Raw genomic sequence first — 23,635 nt, forward strand, 5'->3', positions numbered from 1 at the left:
CGCTCTCTCTTACTCTTTCTCATACTCTCTCTCTCTCTTACTTTATTTCCCCCTCTTTCAATTAAAAAAATTTTTTTAAGTCAATAACAAATGTTTTTAGGAAGAGGAGAAGTTGTAATTCTCATGAGTTGCTAAGTGAAGCTATATGAGATGGTGTAGCCACTTTGGAAAACTGACATTTCCTTGGAAGGTTAAATGGAGAGTTGATCCATTCCACTCGAGAAATGAAAACATTTGTCCATGACAAAATTTGTATACCTGTATTCATGGCAGCACTGTTTACTATAGCCAAATTGTGAAAACAACCCAAAATAACTGTGAATTAATGAATAAACAAAATGGCTTATTCCTCCAATGGAATATTATTTGGCAATAAAAATATGAATGAAGTACTATTACATGTTACAGTATGGATAAATTTAAAACAGTTATAATGCTTAAATGCCAGAAGCCAGTCACTGAAGACCGTGTATCTTGTGAATCCACTAATATGAAATGTCCAAAACAGGGAAATACACAGAAAGTAGATTTATGGTTTCCAGGAGCTGGGACAGGGAGATGAACTGTAGAATGATTGTAAATAAACATGGAGTTTCTTTATAGAGGGATGAAAATTTTCTGCAATTAGATAATAGTGATGGTTGCACAACTCTTATGAATATACTAAAAATCCGCCAAGTTGTATACTGTAAAGGGTTGAATTTACAATTAAGTGAATTATATATCGCAGCAAACTGTTATACAGTGAAGAGGGTTGCCTTCTTGTCATGTGACTTAAATAGTGCGGGGCCGGCATTGTAGCACAGTGATTAGACTACCACCTGGGATGCTGGCATCCCCTGTGAGCACTGGTTCAAGTCATGGCTGCTCCACTTCCAATCTAGCTTCCTGCTAATACACCTAGGAAAGAAACAGAAGGTGACCCAAGTACCTGGACTCCTGTCACTCTTGTGGGAGACCAGGATGGGGAGTTCCTGGTTCCTGGCTTTGGCCCCAGGTCTGGCTGTTGAGGCCATTTGGGGAGTGAACTAGAAGTTGTAACATCTCTCTCTCTCTGTCTCTCCTTCTCTCTCTGAAACCTTACCTTTTAAATAAATAAATAAATCTTGTTTGGGAAGATAAAGAAAAAACACATTAAAAAAGAAAAGGAAAAAGCGATCATCTTTTTTATGCTTTGAAAAGTTGTCAGGTCACCTCTTCCCCCTGCCCCAGGATTTCAGTGTATGAAATATTTATAGTTCCTTTACTGTTAACTTTTTGGCAGTGTCATTTCCTCTGGGATATCTTACTGTTTTTTCACTTTGTACTTTTTTCATTTATGTTGATGATTTGCCTTCACAAAGTTTCTATGCCCACATATCTCAAGAGTCCTCAATGTTGGCAGTAGCAAAATGATGACCACAGTTAGTTTTCTTCTGTAACTCTCTTTATTTTTCTATTTTGTTCTCATGTTCAGCATTGTCACTTTCCATTCATTTTTGTATACTCTTGCCAACTTTGTTGGTTACCTCTTTTGATTATCCATTTTTTTAAATGTCATGTGGATTTATCACTAGAAGACAGGGATGCAACAAAACCACACTTTGCTGTCTGTAGTGAACTGAATAAACATGATTAGTAGATTTTTAATGAAGTATTATGATTGGTCACTGATCTTACTGTGCTTCTGTTATTTTTGTAGTTTGTGGATTAAGAAGCTAGAAATGGAATTTGAGCTTTATATAATCACATTTATTATATAGTGACAACTGAAACTTAAACTGTGTTGTTGAAGTACTTGTGTTATTTTATGTATTGTAGTAATTGAAATTCATACTGCAGTTATTCAAAAGCAGGATTGCCTGCTATCATATTTAGTTTCAAAGAATCAAATTTAGTAGATGTTACACTGCTAGACTAAAATTAAACTTTACTTGGAATTACACATTCTGATAAAGAAAGAAAAGATGGAAAAACTTAAAGTACCTAAGACTTAGTTTCAAAACTTTGCCTAGCAATATATGAATGCATGTGTGTGCATGAATGTATATATACATAAATATTTATTTATAATATACTTATCTGTTCTGTTTTCGGTTTTTGTAGGAAGTTGGTATGCCAGCAGATTATGTAAACAAACTTGCTAGAATGTTTCAAGACATAAAAGTATCTGAAGATTTGAATCAAGCTTTTAAAGAAATGCACAAAAATAATAAACTGGCTTTACCAGGTATTATTTTGTAATTACATATTACATATATTTTAAAACATTATTAACAAAGAATGTCTTTGTTTTCTAGTAAATTGACAATAAATGTTAGCAGTAATAAATTCAAAGATGTTATAAAGTCTGTGTTCCTTGGAGACCACTGTCAAAGTAGAATATTATATTTACAGGTGCTTACTTTGAAACAAAAGGACACTTTCAATGGAATCTTTAGTTCTGTTTATTTTTCACGAAAGCTTACCCTCTTCTATGTTGAAGTTTAGCCATTGTCAAGATTGTTTGCTTTTATTTTGTATTTTCTGATATTCTTGCCTATAGCTGATTCAGTTAATATAAAAATTTTGAATGCTGGTGCCTGGTCAAGAAGCTCTGAGAAGGTCTTTGTCTCACTTCCTACTGAACTGGAGGATTTGATACCTGAAGTAGAAGAATTCTACAAAAAAAATCATAGTGGTAGAAAATTGCATTGGCATCATCTCATGTCAAATGGAATTGTAAGTAGATAGTATATTAAGCTTCTAGTTTGAGTACAAGTAGCAGGACTGCAAATAAGAGTTACTTAAACAAAATAGATTTTTGACTTGCTCATATGAAAAAAGTTTGAATAGGAATAAGCATCTGTTCCGTGAAGCCGTTAGGGACATGGGCTTCTGGTTGTTATGTTTAAGGTATTGCCTACAGAATCAGATATCCTCACTATATCTATCTTCCTATGGGTAACTTCCAGAAGTCTCTTCCATCCTTTTTCTCTTGTATCACATTGAACAGAATTCAGTCACATGGCCCCTTTTGCTAATGGGAAAATTAGAAGAGTGGGTTTTAGAAAACAATAATCTTTTTTGTAAGCAATCTCATGGAACAGGTATTAGATAATGATAATAGAAAGAAATTCTGATTTATTAAAAATTATTTTATCTGTTTTAGATAACATTTAAGAATGAAGTAGGTCAATATGATTTGGAGGTGACCACGTTTCAGCTGGCTGTATTGTTTGCATGGAACCAAAGACCCAGAGAGAAAATCAGCTTTGAAAATCTCAAACTTGCAACTGAACTCCCTGATGCTGAGCTTAGAAGGACTTTATGGGTTGGTGTCTTTATATTTTTTGTTTTTAAAAGTGTATCCTCTTACATAGCAGCGAAAGTGTGATTGGCCACTTAAAATTAATTCATGATACTCTCAAAGTGACTTTTAACCAAGCAAAAGAAACTAGTGAGGTATTTATAGAAAAAAGAAGTTGAAAATAGGCCAGTTACCAACCCAAAGAAAGACTCCCTTCCCCCTCAAAAAAAAAAAAAAAATTGGCAGAAGAGAAACACTGAGTTAGCATTTAAATGTTAGCTATGAAAAAAGACATGTACTTAATTCTGAGAGTGTGGTGCAAGATTTTATGATGACAATCTAACATTTAAAAAAGCTTTGATGCTTTTGTGGAATTATAGAATGTACTCGTTAGTCACTTGTTCATAACTACATTTTATGCCAGTTCTATAGACATTAAGTTTCAAAATAAGTTACCAAATATGGAGGAAACAACTGGTTTATAACTAGCATGTGGTGTTCGCTATGGTAATATATGACCAATCCTAATTTCTTGTCTTTCTGTAAAGACAGCAGTTACTGCTTCCTCTCAGCCAACTCTTCTCTACCTTCTGTCTTTCCTAGTTGTCATTTACATTGTTATCTTTGTGGAGTGCCAAATAAAAGTTTAAATTCTGAATTTGTATTCATAATCCCTTCTCACTTGTGTTGATTTTGTTGTAAAATTGATTTCAGTATTTCATATGGTTTATAGATGCTAATTATTTTCTCTTTCTTCTTTACAGTCTTTAGTAGCTTTCCCAAAGCTCAAACGACAAGTGTTACTGTATGAACCTCAAGTCAACTCACCCAAAGACTTTACAGAAGGTACCCTGTTCTCAGTGAACCAGGAGTTCAGTTTAATGTAAGGCTTATGTTAGATGATCCAAAATAAAAAAAAATTTAAATTATGATGCTTTGTTTTTAGTAAATTATTTTTCTTTATATGATATTTTTATAAGGTTTATTTTTTTATTTTTTCACAGGCAGAGTGGACAGTGAGAGAGAGAGACAGAGAGAAAGGTCTTCCTTTGCCGTTGGTTCACTCTCCAATGGCTGCCGTGGCCGGCGCGCTATGACCAGCGCACCGCGTTGATCCGAAGCAGGAGCCAGGTGCTTCTCCTGGTCTGCCATGGGGTGCAGGGCCCAAGCACTTGGGCCATCCTCCACTGCACTCCCGGGCCACAGCAGAGAGCTAGCCTGGAAGAGGGGCAACCGGGACAGAATCAGGTGCCCCGACTGGGACTAGAACCCTTGTGCCAGCGCCACAAGGCGGAGAATTAGCCTATTGAGCCACGGCACCGGCCTGTTGAGCCACGGTGCCGGCCATATGATATTTTAAACATACTGTATACCGTCATTACTCTAAATTTTTGTTATTTAGTTAATAAAAAATATTTGGGGTGAGCATTTGGTGTAGTTGTTGAAACTGCTTAGGACAACCATGCCCCATATCATAATGCCTAGTTTCAGTCCTTGGCTCTGCTTCCTCTCTGGCTTCCTGCTAATAACCACCGATGGAGGCAGCAGATGATGACTCAGGTAACGGGGTCCTTGCCACCCATGTGGGAGACCCAGATTGAACTGTAGTCCTGGCTTTGGTCTGACCCATCCCTGGCTATTGTGGGCATTTGGGGAGTGTGCCAGCATATGGAAGATAATTTCTCTCTGCCTTTCAAATAAAGTAAAAGTAATAAATTAATTAATTAAAAAATAAAATAGTTGGTCACACATTTGGCTTAGCAGTCTTCGTGGAGCAGCAGGTTAAGCCTCTGCCTGCAGTGTCAGCATCCCATATCGGATGACCCAAGTACCTGAGCTCCTTCTACGCATGTGGGAGCCCAGGATGGAGTTGTTGGCTCCTGGCTTTGGCCTGGCCCACCCCTGGCCTCCCCCTCTCCCCTTTCTCTCTCCCTCTTTCCCTTTCTCCCTCTCTCCCTCTCTCCCTCACTTTCTCACTTTCTCCCTCCCTCCCCCTCTCCCTTCCTCCCTTTCTCTCTGCCCTCTCTCCATCTTCCTCTCTCTCTGTCTCCCTCTCTCCCTTATATGAATATGTAACGAAAAATTTTTTCTCTAATGAAAAATCCATTAGACGCTAATGCTGAATCATAACCTGTGTATCTTCAATTATCTAATTATTTTCATGACATGCTTCATAGTTACTTTATTATTGCAGGGAATATAGTCATTTTTTAATAGATACTATATCATGTTTTTGAGGGAAATCAGTTTATTTTGAATAAAGCTGTATATTGGTTGTTTTACTTTTCCTATAGATCTGTATATTTTTAGAATATTCTATAAATCTTTTGTCAGACATTGATTGTTGTTATAATGTGATGTTTGAAGCCCTTGCAGTATAAAATACTGGATTCCTTTTTTTTTTATAGAAAAAATGCAAAAGTTCAGAAAAGGGGTAAAATCAACTTGATTGGACGCTTGCAGCTCACTACAGAAAGGATGAGAGAAGAAGAGAATGAAGGAATAGTTCAACTAAGAATATTAAGAACCCAGGTATGTAATATTAAGACAAAATGTCTAAATTCTGAGAAACTTTGTGTATATATTTACATATATATATATGTACATGTATTTTTTTAAGATCTTCAAACTTTTTCAATTTTTTTTTTTTTTGGACAGGCAGAGTGGATAGTGAGAGAGAGACAGAGAGAAGGGTCTTCCTTTTTGCCGTTGGTTCACTCTCCAATGGCCACTGCGGCCGGCGCGTCTCGCTGATCCGAAGCCAGGAGCCAGGTGCTTTTCCTGGTCTCCCATGCGGGTGCAGGGCCCAAGCACTTGGGCCATCCTCCACTGCCTTCCCGGGCCATAGCAGAGAGCTGGCCTGGAAGAGGGGCAACCGGGATAGAATCCGGCGCCCCAACCGGGACTAGAACCCGGTGTGCCGGCGCCGCAAGGCAGAGGATTAGCCTGTTAAGCCACGGCGCCGGCCAAACTTTTTCAAAATTTAAAAGCCTGGAAGTTTTCAGACCTTGTTTAAGAGAACAAATTTTTAATTTTTCTGGAATCAAAAAATTATATTGATAGAATTCTCTTTACTGCTGAAAGAGTTTGTCTGTATGGCTTGGTGGCCACTGGCAGATTCTGTTCAGTTGGTACAAACTTAATTTTGGATTAAGCCTTTTAATCTTACCTGAATAAGTTTATCTCTGCAACAAATTACAATTTTAGGATTGAAGTATTTAAAATTGTATTTCACATATTATGATACCTTCTGAACATGAAAAGGAATATCTATTACAAACTAATATGATTCTATTAACTTTATTTTTTTAAAGATATATTTATTTTATTTGAAAGAGAGAGTTACAGAAAGGCAGAGAGAGAGAAAGGAGTCTTCCATTTGCTGGTTCGCTCCCCAGATGGCTGCAACAGCCGGAGCTGTGCCGATCTGAAGCCTGGAGCCAGGAGCTTCTTCTGGGTCTCCTACATGGGTGCAGGGGCCAAAGGACTTGGACCATCTTCTACTGCTTTCCTAGGCCACAGCAGAGAGCTGGATTGGAAGTAAAGCAGCTGGGACTCAAACTGGCACTGTAGGCAGCGGCCTTATTCGCTACACCACACTGCCGGCCCCTACTAACTTTAGAAATAGTCTCTTTAGGCCAGCACCGTGGCTTAATAGGCTAATCCTCCGCCTTGCGGCGTCGGCACACCGGGTTCTAGTCCCGGTTGGGGCGCCGGATTCTATCCTGGTTGCCCCTCTTCCAGGCCAGCTCTCTGCTATGGCCCGGGAAGGCAGTGGAGGATGGCCCAAGTGCTTGGGCCCTGCACCCGCATGGGAGACCAGGAAAAGCACCTGGCTCCTGGCTTCGGATCAGCCAGATGCGCCGGCCGCAGCGGCCATTGGGGGGTGAACCAACGGCAAAAAGGAAGACCTTTCTCTCTGTCTCTCTCTCACTGTCCACTCTGCCTGTCAAAAAAATAAATAAAAATAAAAAAGAAATAGTCTCTTTAAAATCAAGTTGTTCTGTTGTTACTATTTTTACTTTATTTAAAACTTCTGACCAGTGCAATAATTATGAAATATAGGAAAAGAGTTAAAATTTTACTTACTTAGAGATCATATATGTGAAAAGGGGGAAGAGAAAATATACTTAAAAACCAGTTGCTTTTCTGTATAGCAGTAAATAGGGATAAAATAAAATGAGAAACCAAAAAATTTATATGCTTCCTTTAAAGAAAGTAGTGTATAGGACCTTTATCGAGGAAGTAGTCCTTCACTGAGAGATTCAAAAGGAGAGTTGTAATAATTCTGTGTACTTCTGTTGTTGTTGTTTGGTTTTTTTTTTTTTTTTTTTTTTGACAGGCAGAGTGGACAGTGAGAGAGAGACAGAGAGAATGGTCTTCCTTTTTGCCATTGGTTTACCCTCCAACGGCCGCCGCGGTAGGCGCGCTGCGGCCGGCGCACCGCGCTGATCAGATGGCAGGAGCCAGGTGCTTCTCCTGGTCTCCCATGTGGGTGCAGGGCCCAAGGACTTGGGCCATCCTCCACTGCACTCCCTGGCCACAGCAGAGAGCTGGCCTGGAGGAGGGGTAACCAGGACAGGACCGGTGCCCCGACCGGGACTAGAACCCGGTGTGCCAGCGCCGCAAGGCGGAGGATTAGCCTAGTGAGCCGCGGCGCCGGCCAATTCTGTGTACTTGTGTAGCCATCACAGAACATGAGCCATAGGCCTAGCAGATAAGGTGCTTGTAGGTTGTATTGGCTTGCCTGCATTCAGTGCCTGTGTTTGGCTCCTGACTCCAGTTTCCTGCTAATGCAGACCCTGGGATATAGTCATTATGGCTCAAGTTGTTGGGCTTCTGCCCCAGCCATTTTGGGTATTTGAAGAGTGAACTAGTGGATGGGACCTCTCACTCGCTGTCTGTCTCTTCCTGAGTCTCTGTCTCTCAAATTTAAAAGGGGTGGGATGTTTAGTGAAGTGGTTAAGCCCCTGCTTGGGTGACCTACATCCCACGTGGAGTGCCTGGGTTCCAGTCCTGGTTCCATTCCCAATTCCCAGTTCCAGCTAATGTACACCTTGGGAAGCAGCAGATGATGCTTCAAGTGATTGGTTTTCCACCACCCAAGTGGGAGATCCAGATTGAATTCCTGGCTCTTGGTTCTGGCATGGCCCAGCCCTAGCTGTTGTGGGCATTTGAGTAGTGAACCAGTGGATGAGAGATCTCTCTCTTGCTCTCTCTCTGCTTTTCAAATAAATATTTTTTTAAATAAAAATAAAAAGCCGAAGGCCAGGATATGTTGTCATGCTATTAACTTGCTCATCTATCCTATCCAGCCAGCCTTCCCTTCTACCCTAGCTGATTCTTGTCACCATTGCTTAATTCTGCATAATCTACGTCTTCATATAAATGGAATCAGATAGTATGTCCTCGTGTGTCTAGCTTCTTTTGCTCATTATTAGAGTCTACATTCTTTGATGATTTAAATACTAATGCCAAAATCATTGAATATCATATAAAACTCTAAGAATATTTTCAGAATTTTATAAATTATTGAGTTTTAGCGGAATAAATTGATAAAGGTGATTGGATAACTTCAAAAATCAGAATAAGGTAGTGGTGGTGGTAGAACTTGCCCTGCCAAATATTAAAATGCATTATAATATCTACAAAAATGAAAAATGCCTTGGCAAGAACATTAATAGAAGAAGATAACCAGAATTAAACCTACTTATTTGGATGTAGACAAACTTGGGCTGTGAAGGAAATAATTTCTGTAAACCATGGACAGGGAATGGATTATTCAGTAAGAGATATTAGGAGATTTTACTGTTTGGGGGAAAAATCAGGATATATTCCTAGTTTACAGGTATACCAGGATAAATTCCAGATAGATTAAAGAGATAAAATGGATAATAGCATGGCAGGTATAGTCATATAGAATGTGCAGAGAAAATGAGTTTCTTTTGTTTTGTCTTAATCTATAATTATGCCCAGTCTGGTAATCTAAAATGTCTCTGTAGATAATAATCAGACTTTATTTCTTCCTGATTGTGCTCTATCCCTGTTTCTTACTATGTTTATAAGAAGGCATCTGATTATACTGTGAGGAATTCACTTGACCTTGTAATGACAGTGAAAGGACTGTCGTATCTATACAGTTTTGACCGTGTCTTGGGTTCTCAGTCTTGGTAGCTATGGTGTATTTGACTGTCATCTTTGGGAATTTGGCTTTCTTTGGTAGCTGTTGCTGATGTGTATAGCAGATGAACGTAGGGTTTATTCTTTTTCTTTTTTTTTTTCTTTTATTTATGTATTTTTTTTGGGGGGGGAGCTGCATGGCTTCTTTCTTGCTTTAACTGAATTCTTGAGCCCCCTTGAGACTGACACATGTACTGTGTGGCCCCTTGGCCTACATGGCACATTTTCCTTATCTGCTACTGGAGGATCATCCTGCTCTGCTGGTAGAGACCCTGTACAGCCTGCTTCATTAGCTCTACACTCTGTGTTTGTCTCTGGGAACTGAATGAGACTCAGGAGTGCACATTATTCTTTGAGTGACCCCCAGCATATCAAATGGGGACGAGGACAAGAGTCTGTGCACTCTGGTTTTCTCTTAGCTTCTGACACAGTCACTGTCTTCACCTCTATCAAAGCTGTTCTTCAAGTTCCTGAAGTGACAGACGTTGCCAGTTTGGTTTTTTCTCTTTGTTTAACTGACATAACCCCCTGCTTCCAGTTTATGTTCAGGAGCCTGATATAGTGAGAGTGAGAAGAATTCACTTGACCCCATAGTGTCAGTAAAGGAGTTGTCACATGTACATAATCAGCAGTTGCAGGAGGTTTTCTCTTTCAGAATAGTGCCTGAGTCCCAGTTGCAGCAAAATTACATTTCAAATACTGAAAAACAAATATTGTTTCTTTTCCTTTTTTCACATTTGTTTTATAATAAATTGTAATTTCCACCAATGTAGTAGATCCTTTTGTTTGCTTAAGGAGAGAACTTATACTGGGAAATGTGAAAAAGAAAAAATATTTAGCAGTTTTCAAATAACCCCTGTTGTAAGCTTAATAGTAGTTAAAGAAAGAATCAAAGAAAATATTACTAAAATGGACTTAGATGAAAACTGTCTATTCCTTTAGAAAATTTTAACTATATAATTGAGTCAGTACAAACTGAAGATGATATTTATAGCAAATGTCATTGATTTATCTGTTAAATATTATAAAAGAATACTACTTCCTGATTTTTGAAACAGACTTCAACTGCCTGTTACTAATACATAGAGAAATAACTCTGTATGTGAGGAGAAAAATGTTTGTTGTGTATGGTTGTATTTTAATTGATGATAAGTATAATACCTAGTTATACCCATATTGTATTCACAGGCAAGATAAATTTTTATATGTGAATAGTATAGAATCAGGTATATTAAAATATTAGATGTGCTTTTCTTTCTGCAGGAAGATTATGGGTAATTTGTTTTTTCTTTGAAAAATCTCAGTAAGAAGCAAATTTTCTACTATGAGGAGTGAAAAAAAATGCTCTCGCTTGTTAGCTAAAAAACGTTACTTAATGTTGGTATTAATCCTTACTGATTGCTATTTTGTTTAAGTATTGGGTCAAGGATGAAAAATCTGTCACTTTTCATTTTGTTTTACTTAACATAATTTCGTATATTAATATGCTTTCATTTTTATTTTTTCTTTTAGGAAGCTATCATACAAATAATGAAAATGAGAAAGAAAATTAGTAATGCTCAGCTGCAGACTGAATTAGTTGAAATTTTGAAAAACATGTTCTTGCCACAAAAGAAAATGATAAAAGAGCAAATAGAATGGCTAATAGAGCACAAATACATCAGAAGAGATGAATCTGATATCAACACTTTCATATATATGGCATAATTTTGAAAATCATGGACAATATTAAGAACCCAGATTTTGGAGTGCTTGGGCAGAAAGTTGTAACAGTTTGTGCTGGAGAAAGGTTTATTTGGACTTTGATTACATAAATATTAAAATCTCTGCCTTACCTTATAAAACAACTATATTTTGCCAATCACTTTAGTTAGCATGATGGCATCCCCTTCATGTTGCACACACTTTAACAGCATGCTGTTTTGTGGAGAAACTTGCATTCATGAAGAGCCCATTATGAACTTTAAAAGGTAAATTTGATTTATACCCACCTGGAGAAATACAGTTGAAAAGGGTGACAGCGGGGTTCTTGTTGCTTTTTTCTCTTTTTTCCTCTCTTAAAAAAATGTACTTGCACAAGGAAAGATCTTCAGATACTCATGCACTGAAAATGCTGTTATCTTTTGTTTTTAAAAAAATTCCATTAAAACTAGAAATAGCACTCTTGGTTTCTTGGATGGAAGAGTGAGCTGTCAGCACAGCGTTGGGAGAGGGCAGACGTAGGTGAGAAGATAAGTATTTAATAGTGTTGAATTGTTCGAACACTGCTCAGCAGAATACCTGGATTTTAAAAGTGACCTAAAAATGGTATTAAATACTTCCAACTTGGAAATGTTCGTTTTCTTTCAGCAGGAGACTGCTGTTTTGGTTGGTTGTTGGTAAATGTTTGGGTTTTTTTGTTTTGTTTCTTTTTTAATCTTAAAATGCTGGAGAGCTTGTTTTGAAAAAAGTGAAACATAAACTGTTGCTTCCATTTTTAAAAAAACTTTCCTTGGAGATAGGTCATTACATAAAATTGTGGAGTCAAAAATAGCAAGACAAACATATTAAGTGTGTTTGCTAGCACGCTTAATATTTATATACTTAATATTTATTATGCCATATTCAATTTCATTAAAAACATCACACAGATCTCTTTCTCTGGTATAATACAGTTACATAACTGATCTCTTAAGTTGTAACATAGAGCTATTTTGGTATTTTTAAAGTCTGATGGTTAGGGATTTATAGCCTCAGGTTTCTGGAAAGACAGACATGCTCTTTTAAAAAGAATTAAGTGTCTATCATCTAGGAGGAAGAGAAAAAACCACAACATAAGACCTGAAAAGCATAAGCAGAATTGTTGCAATCATAATATGAGCAGTAAACTTGCCAAATATATGTATATATATATATACTTATATATTTTAAAATAAACATTTTTTAAATGTTCAGAAGGCAACACTACCTTGTTCCTTTCAGTCAATCCAAAGTAGCAACTTACTAGTTGCTAGCAACTGAATACCCAGAGTAGTAGAAATTTTATGACTTGAGGTCTTAAACAACTTAGAAAAATTTATTCCCCATTGGGAAAAATGGATCAACATGGATTTTTACTCATTGTGGTGCACATTTCAAATTTTCTTACAAATTATTTTGTATCTTGTTTGATGTTAAGTAATTAGATTAAAAGTATGGTTTTCAAGGCAGTAGGAAGTGGAGTGCTAGAACTGAAAGGCATGCAGTGTTACATGATAGCAGAGCGCTTTTTCAGGCATTTCATGGAATCTGTCCCCAGTCCCAAGAGGCTTTGGTGAGCTGCCTGCTGAAAGAAAGGAAAGCAGATCTAAAACATGTAAGGTTTTACTGATGATATATAAATACCAGTTCTGAAGCACATAGAAAATTGGAAATTTGTTTTACACTTCATTCTCTAAGGTAGTGTATGTCACTTATTAGACCAAGGATTTTGTGGAAAATTAAAATAAAATTAGTGCTCACTGTTTTCTTGAATTAGATGTCTGCTAACCACATGGGTAGGTTTGAAATTTAGAAGAAATAATTTTGTGATAATTGTGGTTGTTCTGTTTAACAAATAGTTTGGTATTGGCATATTTGCTTATCCCAATACAAGGATGCCAAAAGAGAAAACAACGGGAGGAAAAATTGCAGGCCATTTTTTAAAGTGTAAGACTTGTTTTAAACCATAATTGTTCTCTGAACTCTTTTGGAATTTGTAGTCTTTTTGGTCATATAATTGAAGAATGAGTGCCATAATGTTTTGATTTATAAAGGCAAATTTAATGTAGAAGTGGGTAACAGTAAATCCATGGCAAAGTTTTCTATTCAATTTTGTAAATTTTTTAATAGCTAATTATGTCTTGATTATATTTGGGGGATCAAACAGCAGCAAATACTGTAGACTTAGTTTTCATCATACTTTTGTTATGTATACTAAAGTTTACTTCATGGTATTTATGAAAACCATTTAGTTGAACAAGGTGCCTATACCATTGTTGAATTTTCTTTAAAGATGTTTTGACAATAGATTTGTTCATTTAAAAAAACATAATTAAAATGTTACCAGCGGTTTGCTACAGGTGTAGAGGCACAGTATCCTTTATCAGGTCTTTTCTGTAATATGTTTTGAGAAATTAGTGCTGTCTGAGCAGAGGTGAAACCTGACGTAGTTAAGGGGGGAAAAAATCCAGCAACCACCCCTCCCCAGTGTTTTTTTTGTTTTGCTTTTTGTCCATGAGTAGTTTGGCAATATGATGCTTCAGAGGTTGATTTAAACTGTGAACACTTACCTTCTAATTTAAGATGGAGCCTTCTGGATGATGTTAACTTTTGTTGTCATCTCGTTGCCAGAGTGAGTAGACATGAAACAGAATTTACAAAGTAAAATACAGGTCAATTTTGATGCTTACAGTGAGATAAATACTAGAACCATTATACTGTTCCAATGGTTTAATGAGGATCTTGAAATAAATTCTGAAGTCTTCCAATTTTTACATTTTTTTGGAGGGGGTCACTGAATTCTGTCAACCTGTTTATTTAAGTCTCTTGCTCTTACTTTTGCATAAATGTTAAAAATTCCAAAAATGAAATGTTACCTTTCTTATATTTTCATTTTATTAAATTTAATACATACTGTGACCTGAATAGTAAAAAAAAGTATTTTGCATTCTTTGCAGTAGGCTATCATTAGCCCTGCCGAAGGGGCAAATTTTAAAAATTCAATTTGGGTGAAAGATTTGCTAGTTTTACAGAAAGCTTTCCTATCTTAAACTCAAGCTGGTTTTTCTATTTTCATGTAAATGACTGGGATGCTGTCTTAGAAATTCTTCCAAGGTCATGTTTGTGAAATAAACATTACATGAGAGCTTTCCTGTCATCTACATTATGTTGTCTGGAGTGTTGAACAAATTTGAATTCCTAGGTTGTAATCTATCCTTATATGGTCTATACGATTTTGAATGTGTGCCACTACATACTGAGATGATAATGCTGTACAATTTTAAATGGTAGCAGTTTCTGTATGCAGTAGGCTGAAATATTTTGATGAACTGCTTAATTTTTGGATTTTATTTTTTAAGTTGTATAATTTATTTTCTTGCAAAATAAAAATGTAATATAAAAGCTTTCACCTACACAGAAAATGTTGCTGTTCTACTATAAAATAGTTTCTGGGAATTTAATTTATATTTTTACAGTTAGTATATTCATAAATTTCAAGGTGAAATGGCAGATCTCAGCCAGCCTTAGGAATCAAATATATAAAAAGTAACCCACTTTTAGATTTCACATTCTTGTTGAAAAGGAGAGCAATAGGGAATGTAGCTTTTCCATCAGCTGTCTTGCTTGGGAGAAGTCAAAAATTTAAGATTTGAACATCCATCATTCATGATCAGCTTAGATAGATATGTCATAAGAAAATCCCATTTCACATCAGATAAAAGCTTAAATATAAAACACATCATTTCCTGTCTAGGACGTACTTGGAAATTTGTGAAATACGTCAGAGCTAGAACTAGTTTAGTAATATGGTTATGAATATGAACGATATGCTCATTAGCAATTTTTTAATTAGCAATTTAATAATCAGAACACTGGAAAACTTAAATTGTTTACAGGAACCTAACTGCATAGAGGTACTAAATTTACAAGAAATTTTATTAAAAGGGCTCCTTTAAATTGAGAGGCCACATCTAGATACTACAGTAGTAGTATCTAAATGTTTTATAGACCAGTGGATGGATGAACATATTTCACTGCATAATGTCCTCCTCAACCTTCAACTTTCATTGGGATTTTTATTTTATTATTATTTTTTTATTTTTTTTATTTTTTATTTTTGACAGGCAGAGTGGACAGTAAGAGAGAGACAGAGAGAAAGGTCTTCCTTTTGCCGTTGGTTCACCCTCCAATGGCCGCCGCGGTAGCGCGCTGCGGCCGGCGCACCGCGCTGTTCCGATGGCAGGAGCCAGGTGTTTCTCCTGGTCTCCCATGGGGTGCAGAGCCCAAACACTTGGGCCATCCTCCACTGCACTCCCTGGCCACAGCAGAGAGCTGGCCTGGAAGAGGGGCAACCGGGACAGGATCGGTACCCCGACCGGGACTAGAACCCGGTGTGCCGGCGCCGCAAGGCGGAGGATTAGCCTGTTGAGCCACGGCGCCGGCTATTTTATTTTATTTTTATTTTTTATAGGCAGAGTTACAGAAAGAGGGAGAGACAGAAAGGTCTTTGATCCACTGGTTCACTCCAAATGGCCGCAACTGCCAGAGCTGGGCTGATCTGAAGCGAGGAGCCAGGAGCTTCTTCCAGGTCTCCCACGCAGGTGCAGGGGCCCAAGGACTTGGGCCATCTTCTACTGCTATCCCAAGCCATAGCAGAGAGCTGGATCGGAAGTGGAGCATCTGGGACTGAATCGGTGCTCCTGTGGGTTGCCGACACCACAGATGGTGGCCTTACCTGCTATGACACAGCACTGGCCCCAGTTGAATCCAGCTTTGCTAAAACTGAATACAAAAGGAAACCTTTATGGGCCATAGAAGGACTGAATGTGGATTGAATGAATGAGAATGTGTATACCTGAGAAAAGGTTGTAGAGTTCAATATTTTAAGTATTAAATGGGGTACCTATGTCTAGTTCCCTGTTCTAGGCCATGCAAATAACTTTATGCTTTATATGTCACTGAATTCTTGTTTTGACCTGTGGACAATATGGAACAGGACCCTTGCCTGTCAGGGAGCTCCAGACTTCTATGAACAATTGATAGTAGAGCAACAAGCATAACACAGCTATATAATTCCATGTATAAATTTCAAGGGTTCATACACCCAAGATTTAAAATCTTTTTTTGAAGACATTTATTTATTTGAGAGGTAGAGTTCCAGACAGAGAGGGAAAGAGAAAGGTTTTCTATTTGCTAATTCACTCCCCCAAGTGGCCGCAATGGCCAGAGCTGGGCCTCTCTGAAGCCAGGAGCTTCTTCCATGTGGGAGCAGGGGCCCAAGCACTTGGGCCATCTTATACTGCTATCCCAGGCCATAGCAGAGAGCTGGGTCAGAAGTGGAGCAGCCAGACTCAAACTGGCACTCATACGTGATGCCCGCACTGCAAGCAGAGGCATTACCTACTATGCCACAGCACTGACCCCCTCCCCCCCAAGATTAAAACTCTTTTAATAGTAAAGTCTGTGAGCAAGCAAGTAGCAGCATCCTCTGTGAATTGTTCATGGCCCAACATCTGGAGTGCTGATCCAAACTTAGATTTGTTCTTTCTTATCTCAAGAATGACAGAAGACTAACCTAGGTGTTAATGGCATTTGCTGTTTGTGTTTAACTGTAAGGGGAAAACAGTATTTCCTTTATAATACTGTGATGATTACTGAGGCTGACTAATACTACCTAGATTTTTCTTCAACCACATGGTTGAAAGTCAACAAAAGGAACCAGGAAGGCAAAGGTCTGAGGAAACAAGCAACTTTGCATTGAGACAGGTTTGACAATTAATTCTCCAGGCCGGCGCTGCAGCTCACTTGGCTAATCCTCTACCTGCGGCACCGGCACCCCGGGTTCTAGTCTCGGTTGGGGCACCAAATTCTATCCCAGTTGCTCCTCTTCCAGTCCAGCTCTCTGCTGTGGCCCAGGAAGGCAGTGGAGGATGGCCCAAGTGTTTGGGCCCTGCACCGCATGGGAGACCAGGAGGAGGCATCTGGCTCCTGGCTTCGGATCAGCGTGGTGCACCAGCTGTAGCAGCCATTTGGGAGGTGAACCAACGGAAAAAGGAAGACTCTTCTCTCTGTCTCTCTCTCTCTCTCAATGTCTAACTCTGCCTGTCAAAAAATAAACAAAAAGAAAATTATTTCTCCCTTACTGAGACCATAATTGTGTCTGTATGAAGGAGTTCAAAAGTTTGTGGGAAAATGGAATTAGAAGATCACTTTTGGCACAGAAAATCATCTGCCTACCTGTCCTAGAGGAAGACATACCTCACTTCTTACTCAGGGCCTTTTCTCTGAATCCCATCCTATCCTGCTGCCTGTGTTTTGCTCAACAAATATCTGTATTTCCTAAATCTTCCAGACATCCTTCTTATTTCCTCATTAGCCTGCAACAGTGGCTTTCAGTTTTGGTCCACAAACCAGCAGCTTTGTCCTCAATTGGGAGCTTAGTGGAAATGTAAGGTTTTTAGCTCTACCACAGACCTACGGAATCAGACTCTTTGGGTGAGGCCTAGTGATCTTAATTTTCACAGGCCCACTGGGTGATGCTGATACATACCAGAGTTTGGAAGCCACTGGCCTATGAATAGTCAAGTGTCCACCATCCTTACAAAGTTCCTCTGATCGCTGTCAAGTGATGACCTGGTTATCCTGCTTCCCTTCTCTGCTGATCTTGGGCAGGCTCCACCATCCATTTCTTCAGCTCCTCACTAGTATATGTCCCTGATGCTCCTCTTGCCACTGTCGTCAGTGACCTCCCTAGTGCTTTATCAGAGGTGCATTTTTTTTTCAAGTTTGTTTAATTTGAACAGCAGAGTGACACAGAGATCTTCTGTTTACTAGTTCACTCCCTAAATGGCCTCACAACAGCCAGGTTTGGGCCAGGCTGAACCCAAGAGCCTGGTCTCCTACATGGCTGCCAGGTGCCCAGATACGTGGGCCATCATCCTTCCCAGGTGCATTAGCGGAAAGCTGGAGCAGAAACCAAGCTGGAACTCTTAGTCCGGTGTAGGATGCTGGCATCACAAGTGGCCACTTCACTGCTGCACCACAACACTGGCCCTGCAGCATCTGAACCTTGGACACTTCTAGTTATGCATTTGTTTCAAGCCCTGACTTTGAAAACACTGTTTCATCCTGGCGTTACTCTGAATTCAGCTTTCTCAGTCCGATTCTCTGGCTCTGCCTGCACACTTCCAAGAGTTTGCCTCAGGGTTGTCTGATCTTGCCAAGTGAGATGCTCTTCCTGGGTGATTTCATCCATTCTCCTGGCTTCTACATGTCAACATGTTGATGCTCCATCCCAAGCTTTTCTCCCAAGATCAACATGTTTTTTTGTTTTGTTTTGTTTTGGTTTTTTGTTTTATTTTGTTTTGACAGAGTGGACAGTGAGAGAGAGACATAGAGAAAAGTCTTTGTTTTTTCCGTTGGTTCACCCCCCAGTGGCCGTAGCGGCTGATCCGAAGCCAGGAGCCAGGTTCTTCTGGTCTCCCATGCGGGTGCAGGACCCAAGCACTTGGGCCATCCTCTACTGCACTCTCAGGGCACAGCAGAGAGCTGGCCTGGAAGAGGGGCAACCGGGACAGAATCCGGTGCCCCAACCAGGACTAGAACCCGGGGTGCCGGCGCCGCAGGCAGAGGATTAGCCTAGTGAGCCATGGCGCCAGCCCAAGATCAACATGTATTTCTAGTTACTCTTGAACATCATCATCTTGCTTTTTTTTTTTTTTTTTTTTTTTTTAGATTTATTTATTTATTTGAAATGCAGAGTTAGATCTTTCATCTGTTGGTTCACCTCCAAATGGCTGCAACAGCTGGAGCTAGACGGATCAGGAGATTCTCCCAAGCCTCTCATATGGGTGCAGGGGCCCAGGTATTTGGGCCATCCTCCACTGCTTTCCCAGGTGCATTAGCAGAGAGCTGGATCAGAAGTGGAGCAGCCTGGACTCCACAGTACCCATATGGGGTGCCGGCACTGTAAGCAGAGGCTTTGCCCGCTAGGCAGCAGCGCTGGCCCTGAACTTGTTCCAACTATCTCTAGGTTAACAATATAAATAACCAGGTTAGCATCCTTGGTTTAATTCTCCTCATGGCATTCTATTGATTCTACTTTTGTATTATCTCTAAATTCTAACCTTTGTTTATCTCTGCTACTGTGTTCACTGAATGAGTAAGAACACTTTATAAAGCAGTGGTGGGAAACGTCACCCATGGGCTGTCTAAGGCCCATGAAATTATTTGGCCCTGCCAAGGCAACCACAGGTGAGACTCAAAAGGTAGTAAATCTATGGCAAGTTAAGGTTTTTAAAATTTTTATTTATTTATTTGTGAGGGAGAGACAAAGGTCTTCCATCCACTGGTCCACTTCCCAAATGGACTCAATGGCCAGAGCTGGGCTGTTCTGAAGCCAGGAGCTTATTTCCAGGCTCCCACGCATGTACAGGGGCCCAAGCACCTGGGCCATCTTCTACTGCTTTCCTAGGCCATAAACAGCTGAATCAGAAGAAGAGCAGCCAAGACACGGACTGTTGCCTATATGGGGTGCTGGAGCGACGGCAAAGGCTTAGCCACAGTGTTGGGCCCCAGCTGGTTATAATTTTAGCAGTTGAGAATTGTGTATGGCTTGCAAATGATGTTAAAAATATGCAGAGGCGGTGCTGGCACTGTGGCATAGCAGCTAAAGCCGATGCCCGCAGTGCTGGCATCCTACAGGGGCGCCGGTTTGAGACCCAGCTGTTCCACGTCCAGTCCAGCTCTCTGCTGTGGCCAGGGAAAGCAGTAGAAGACGGCCCAAGTCCTTGGGCCCCTGCACCCTCATGGGAGACCTGGAAGAAGCTCCTGGCTCCTGGCTTTGGATCAGCACAGCTCCAGCCATTGTAGCCAATTGGGAAGTGAACCAGCAGATGGAAGACAATCTCTCTCTCACTCTTTCTTAAACCTTAAATATATCAGATGGCCCTTGGCAGAAAAGAGGTTTTCCACTTAAGGTTATGGTTCTACCATCTTAGGTAGGAAAAGATATACCTTGACTAGCTGCTGGGTGGCTTCATGGCTTATGTTTGGACGACTGTCTAAGTGTATGGAGTGGTAAATAGTGACCAGTAAGTGCAATGGTTTGAATATCCTTAGTCTCCCAGATGGCATTATGTGGAAGCTTAGTCCCTAGTTTGGCAGTGTGGGAGCTATTGGAATCTGTAAGAGGTGGGGTCCCTGCCCTCAGAAGGGAATACTACAGTGAATTGCAAGGGCCTGTGATCCACTCCACACAAGCTTTCTGGCTGCCTGTTTCATACTATCTCTCACGTCTGCTCACCTTCCTGCCATGTACCATGTGACTCTCACCAGAGCTGATATTATGCTGTTTGGACTTTCAGCCTCCAAAACTGAGCTGAATAAACCTCTTTTCTTTATAAAGTTACCTTGTATGAAGTATTTTGTTACAGTAATGAAAAGCAAACTAAGACAGTAAGACAGTAGGTTATGTTAATATAGATTTTATTGGGGCCAGCGTTGTGGCATAGACTGTTATGCCAACACTGCACCCCATGTGGTGACATTTTGAGTCCCAGCTGCTCCACTTCTGATCCAACTCCCTGCTAATGCACCTGGGTAAGCAGTGGAAGATGGCCCAAGTGCTTGGGTCTCTGCTCCCATGTGGGAGACCCAAAAGAAGCTCCTGGCTTCAGCCTGGCCTAGCCATGGTGGTTGCAGCCATTTGGGTTTGAACCAGTGGATGGAAGATCTCTCTCTCTCTCTCTCTCTCTCTCTTACTCTGCCTTTCAAATAAATAAAAGTATAGATTTGCTTTATTTTTAAATGTTTATTTTCAGCTACTTCAAGAGAAAGAGACAGAGATCCCATCCTCTGTTCACTCCCCAAATGCCCACATTGCCAGGGCTGGACCAAGCTGAAACCAGGAACCAGGAACTCCACCCGATCTCCCACATGGGTGGCAGGGGCCCAAACACTTGAACCATCATCTACTGCATCCCAGGTTGCATTAGCATAGGTTTGTTTTGGCATTTCTAGATCATTGGCCCCTCCACAATGTCTCTCTGTCTCTGTCTCTGTCTGTCTCTCTCTCTCTCTCTGACTTACTTATGTATTAGGTCTTCCATTCTCTAGTTCACTTGCCGGATGGCCACAGTGGCCAGGACTGGGCCAGGCCAAAGCCAGGTGCCTGGTCTCCCATGTAACTCAGGGACCCAAATACTCGAACCATCTGCTGCTGCTTTCCTAGGTGCATTCGCAGGGGGCTAGATTGGAAATGAAGCAGCCAGGGGTTGAACCAGCACTCTTATGGGGTGCTGTCACAGGAAGCGTCTTAATCCACTCCTCCACGGCCCCCACCCCCCCACTCCCCGTGTTTCTCTTAATTGAGCTTGTAGCCCCAAGGCCTGAAGCCCAAGACTCCAATGGATCTGGTCTTTTCCTTTAGCCTGTTTCTCAGATTTCACTCCAAACCTAAAGAATAAAAGCAGGGAAAATATTTTCATCATTTTATTCGTTCTCCATTTTCGAGCACAGTTCTTGCTCAGTTAGGGATCCACAGCAAGTCCTTCAGGAAGTTCCTGGAGGGGCCATCTTTCTGGCATAGCAGGACTAGCATTCTCTGTCTCTTTCTCACACTGTGCCTTGCAAATAAATAAACAAATCTTTAAGAAAAAAAAAATTCATGGAAAATTGAGTTAAAAGATAAGCTTATTTTGGTACAACAGTTTGAAATCCAGGTATAGTTTTTTGTAATACGCACTTTCCATAAACTTTTTGAAGATGCCTTGTATGCATGAATTTCAATTTTTTGCACCAAAAGAAAACTTCCCCAGATGTGTATTTGGCACAGCAGTGAAGTCACTGCTTGAGACGCTTGCATCTCATTTGGGAGTGCCTGGTTCAAGTCTGGGCTCTGCTGCTGCTTGCTGCCGGCTCATGTGCACTCTGGGAGGCAGGTGATGGCCCGAGGAGGCGGGTCTCTGCAACCGCGTGAGTGTCTTGGATTGAGTTCCCAGTTTCTGTCTTTGATCTGGCCTAAACCTGGTTGTTGCAGGCATCTAAGGAGTGAACCAGCAGATGGGAGACTCATTCTTTCCACACCCCACCCCTTTCAAGTAAATAAATAATAAATTTTGGAAATGTATCTTTCAACTCTGGTTTTTCCATGAATATTTTGAAGTGCCCGTGCATTTGTGAAGTTGAATTGATAAGGTACGATTCATCCTGCAGCAGAATTCCTCTCTCACGAGTGGACCTTTGAAACTACTGGCTTCTAAGAAAATGATGGGGACTGTGGTTTGCAGGTGCCCCCTCCAACATTCCTGCTGTAACTTGATCCCCTTGTGGTATTAATAGGTGGGCCTGGGGCTGGCACTGTGGCCTAGTGGGTAAAAGCTGCCTCCTGCAATGCCGGCATCCCATATGGGCATCAGTTTGAGTCCTGGCTGCTCCACTTCCGATCCAGCTCCTTCCTGATGGTCTGGGAAAGCACTGGAAGTTGGCCTAAGTGCTTTCCTCTTAGGAGACCCGGAAGAAGCTCCTGGCTTCGGATTGGCCCAGCTCCGGCCATTGCAGCCATCTGGGGAGTGAACCAGTGCATGAAAGACTTCATCTCTCCCTCTCTCTGATTTATTAAAGAAAAAAAAAAAAAAAGGAGAAGAAGAGGTGGGACCTTCAGGAAGTGATAGGCTGTCAGGGCCTGGCCCTCATGTATGGTCTAGTGCTGTGGAACAGATCCAGAGGGAACCACGAGGGACTTTTCCTTCTCTCTTGGTTCTGTCTCTGTCTTCCTACCCAGGATGGTAGTGTTTCTGCTGGTACTAAATCCTCAGAAATCGTCAGTCTTCTCTGGATGTCAGGGAATCGATGCCATCTGACATGAGAGTTCTTCCCAGGTAGCCCCTCTGTTTCCGGCTTCTGCTCAGATGGGTGTTTAGGTCTGTTAGCCACACGCCTCATCTCTGCAGCAAATGGTTGTCCACACAGTGCTTGGTGTTCTCTTCAGAGCACATTTCTCATTTTTGCAGGATAGTTAGGATTTTTCAGATCATCAAGTTCTGGTTGTTTTTGCCTAACAATTCCCACCTCAACTTACCTCTTTGCTCGTGGATTTTTTTTTTTTTTAAGATTTATTTATTTATTTGAAGGTCAGAGCTAGAGAGAGTAGAGGCAGAGAGAGAGAGAGAAGTCTTCCATACGCTGGTTCACTCCCCAAATGGCCGCAACGGCTGGAGCTGTGCCGATCCAAAGCCAGGAGCCAGGAGCCTCCTGTGGGTCTCCCACGTGGGTGCAGGGGCCCAAGGACTTGGGCCATCTACTGCTTTCCCAGGTCACAGCAGAGAGCTGGATTGGAAGTGGAGCAGCCGGGACTTGAACTGATGCCCATATGAGATGCCGGAACTGCAGGCAGTGGCTTTACCTGCTACACCACAATGCTGGCCCCTTTCCTCTTGGATTTGAATACAAGCAACAAGCAGAAAACAG

The 23,635-nt window shown here is 40.7% G+C and overlaps 1 protein-coding gene across 2 annotated transcripts in view; it reads left to right on the plus strand.

Annotated features, from left to right (window-relative positions):
• The window catches only part of CUL5 (cullin 5), a 134,460-nt gene extending 119,885 nt beyond the window's left edge, over nucleotides 1-14,575 (plus strand). For both annotated transcript variants that reach the window (XM_062196962.1, XM_062196961.1), the window contains exons 14-19: nucleotides 2,086-2,209; nucleotides 2,525-2,700; nucleotides 3,131-3,292; nucleotides 4,033-4,151; nucleotides 5,677-5,800; nucleotides 10,961-14,575. In XM_062196962.1, coding sequence (XP_062052946.1) covers nucleotides 2,086-2,209; nucleotides 2,525-2,700; nucleotides 3,131-3,292; nucleotides 4,033-4,151; nucleotides 5,677-5,800; nucleotides 10,961-11,155 — 900 coding nt within the window. In that variant the 3' untranslated portion in view covers nucleotides 11,156-14,575. The remainder of the gene's footprint in view (nucleotides 1-2,085; nucleotides 2,210-2,524; nucleotides 2,701-3,130; nucleotides 3,293-4,032; nucleotides 4,152-5,676; nucleotides 5,801-10,960) is intronic.
• The last annotated feature ends 9,060 nt before the right edge of the window (nucleotides 14,576-23,635 follow it).

Source organism: Lepus europaeus, chromosome 7, assembly GCF_033115175.1.
Source record: "Lepus europaeus isolate LE1 chromosome 7, mLepTim1.pri, whole genome shotgun sequence".
NCBI lineage: Eukaryota > Metazoa > Chordata > Mammalia > Lagomorpha > Leporidae > Lepus > Lepus europaeus.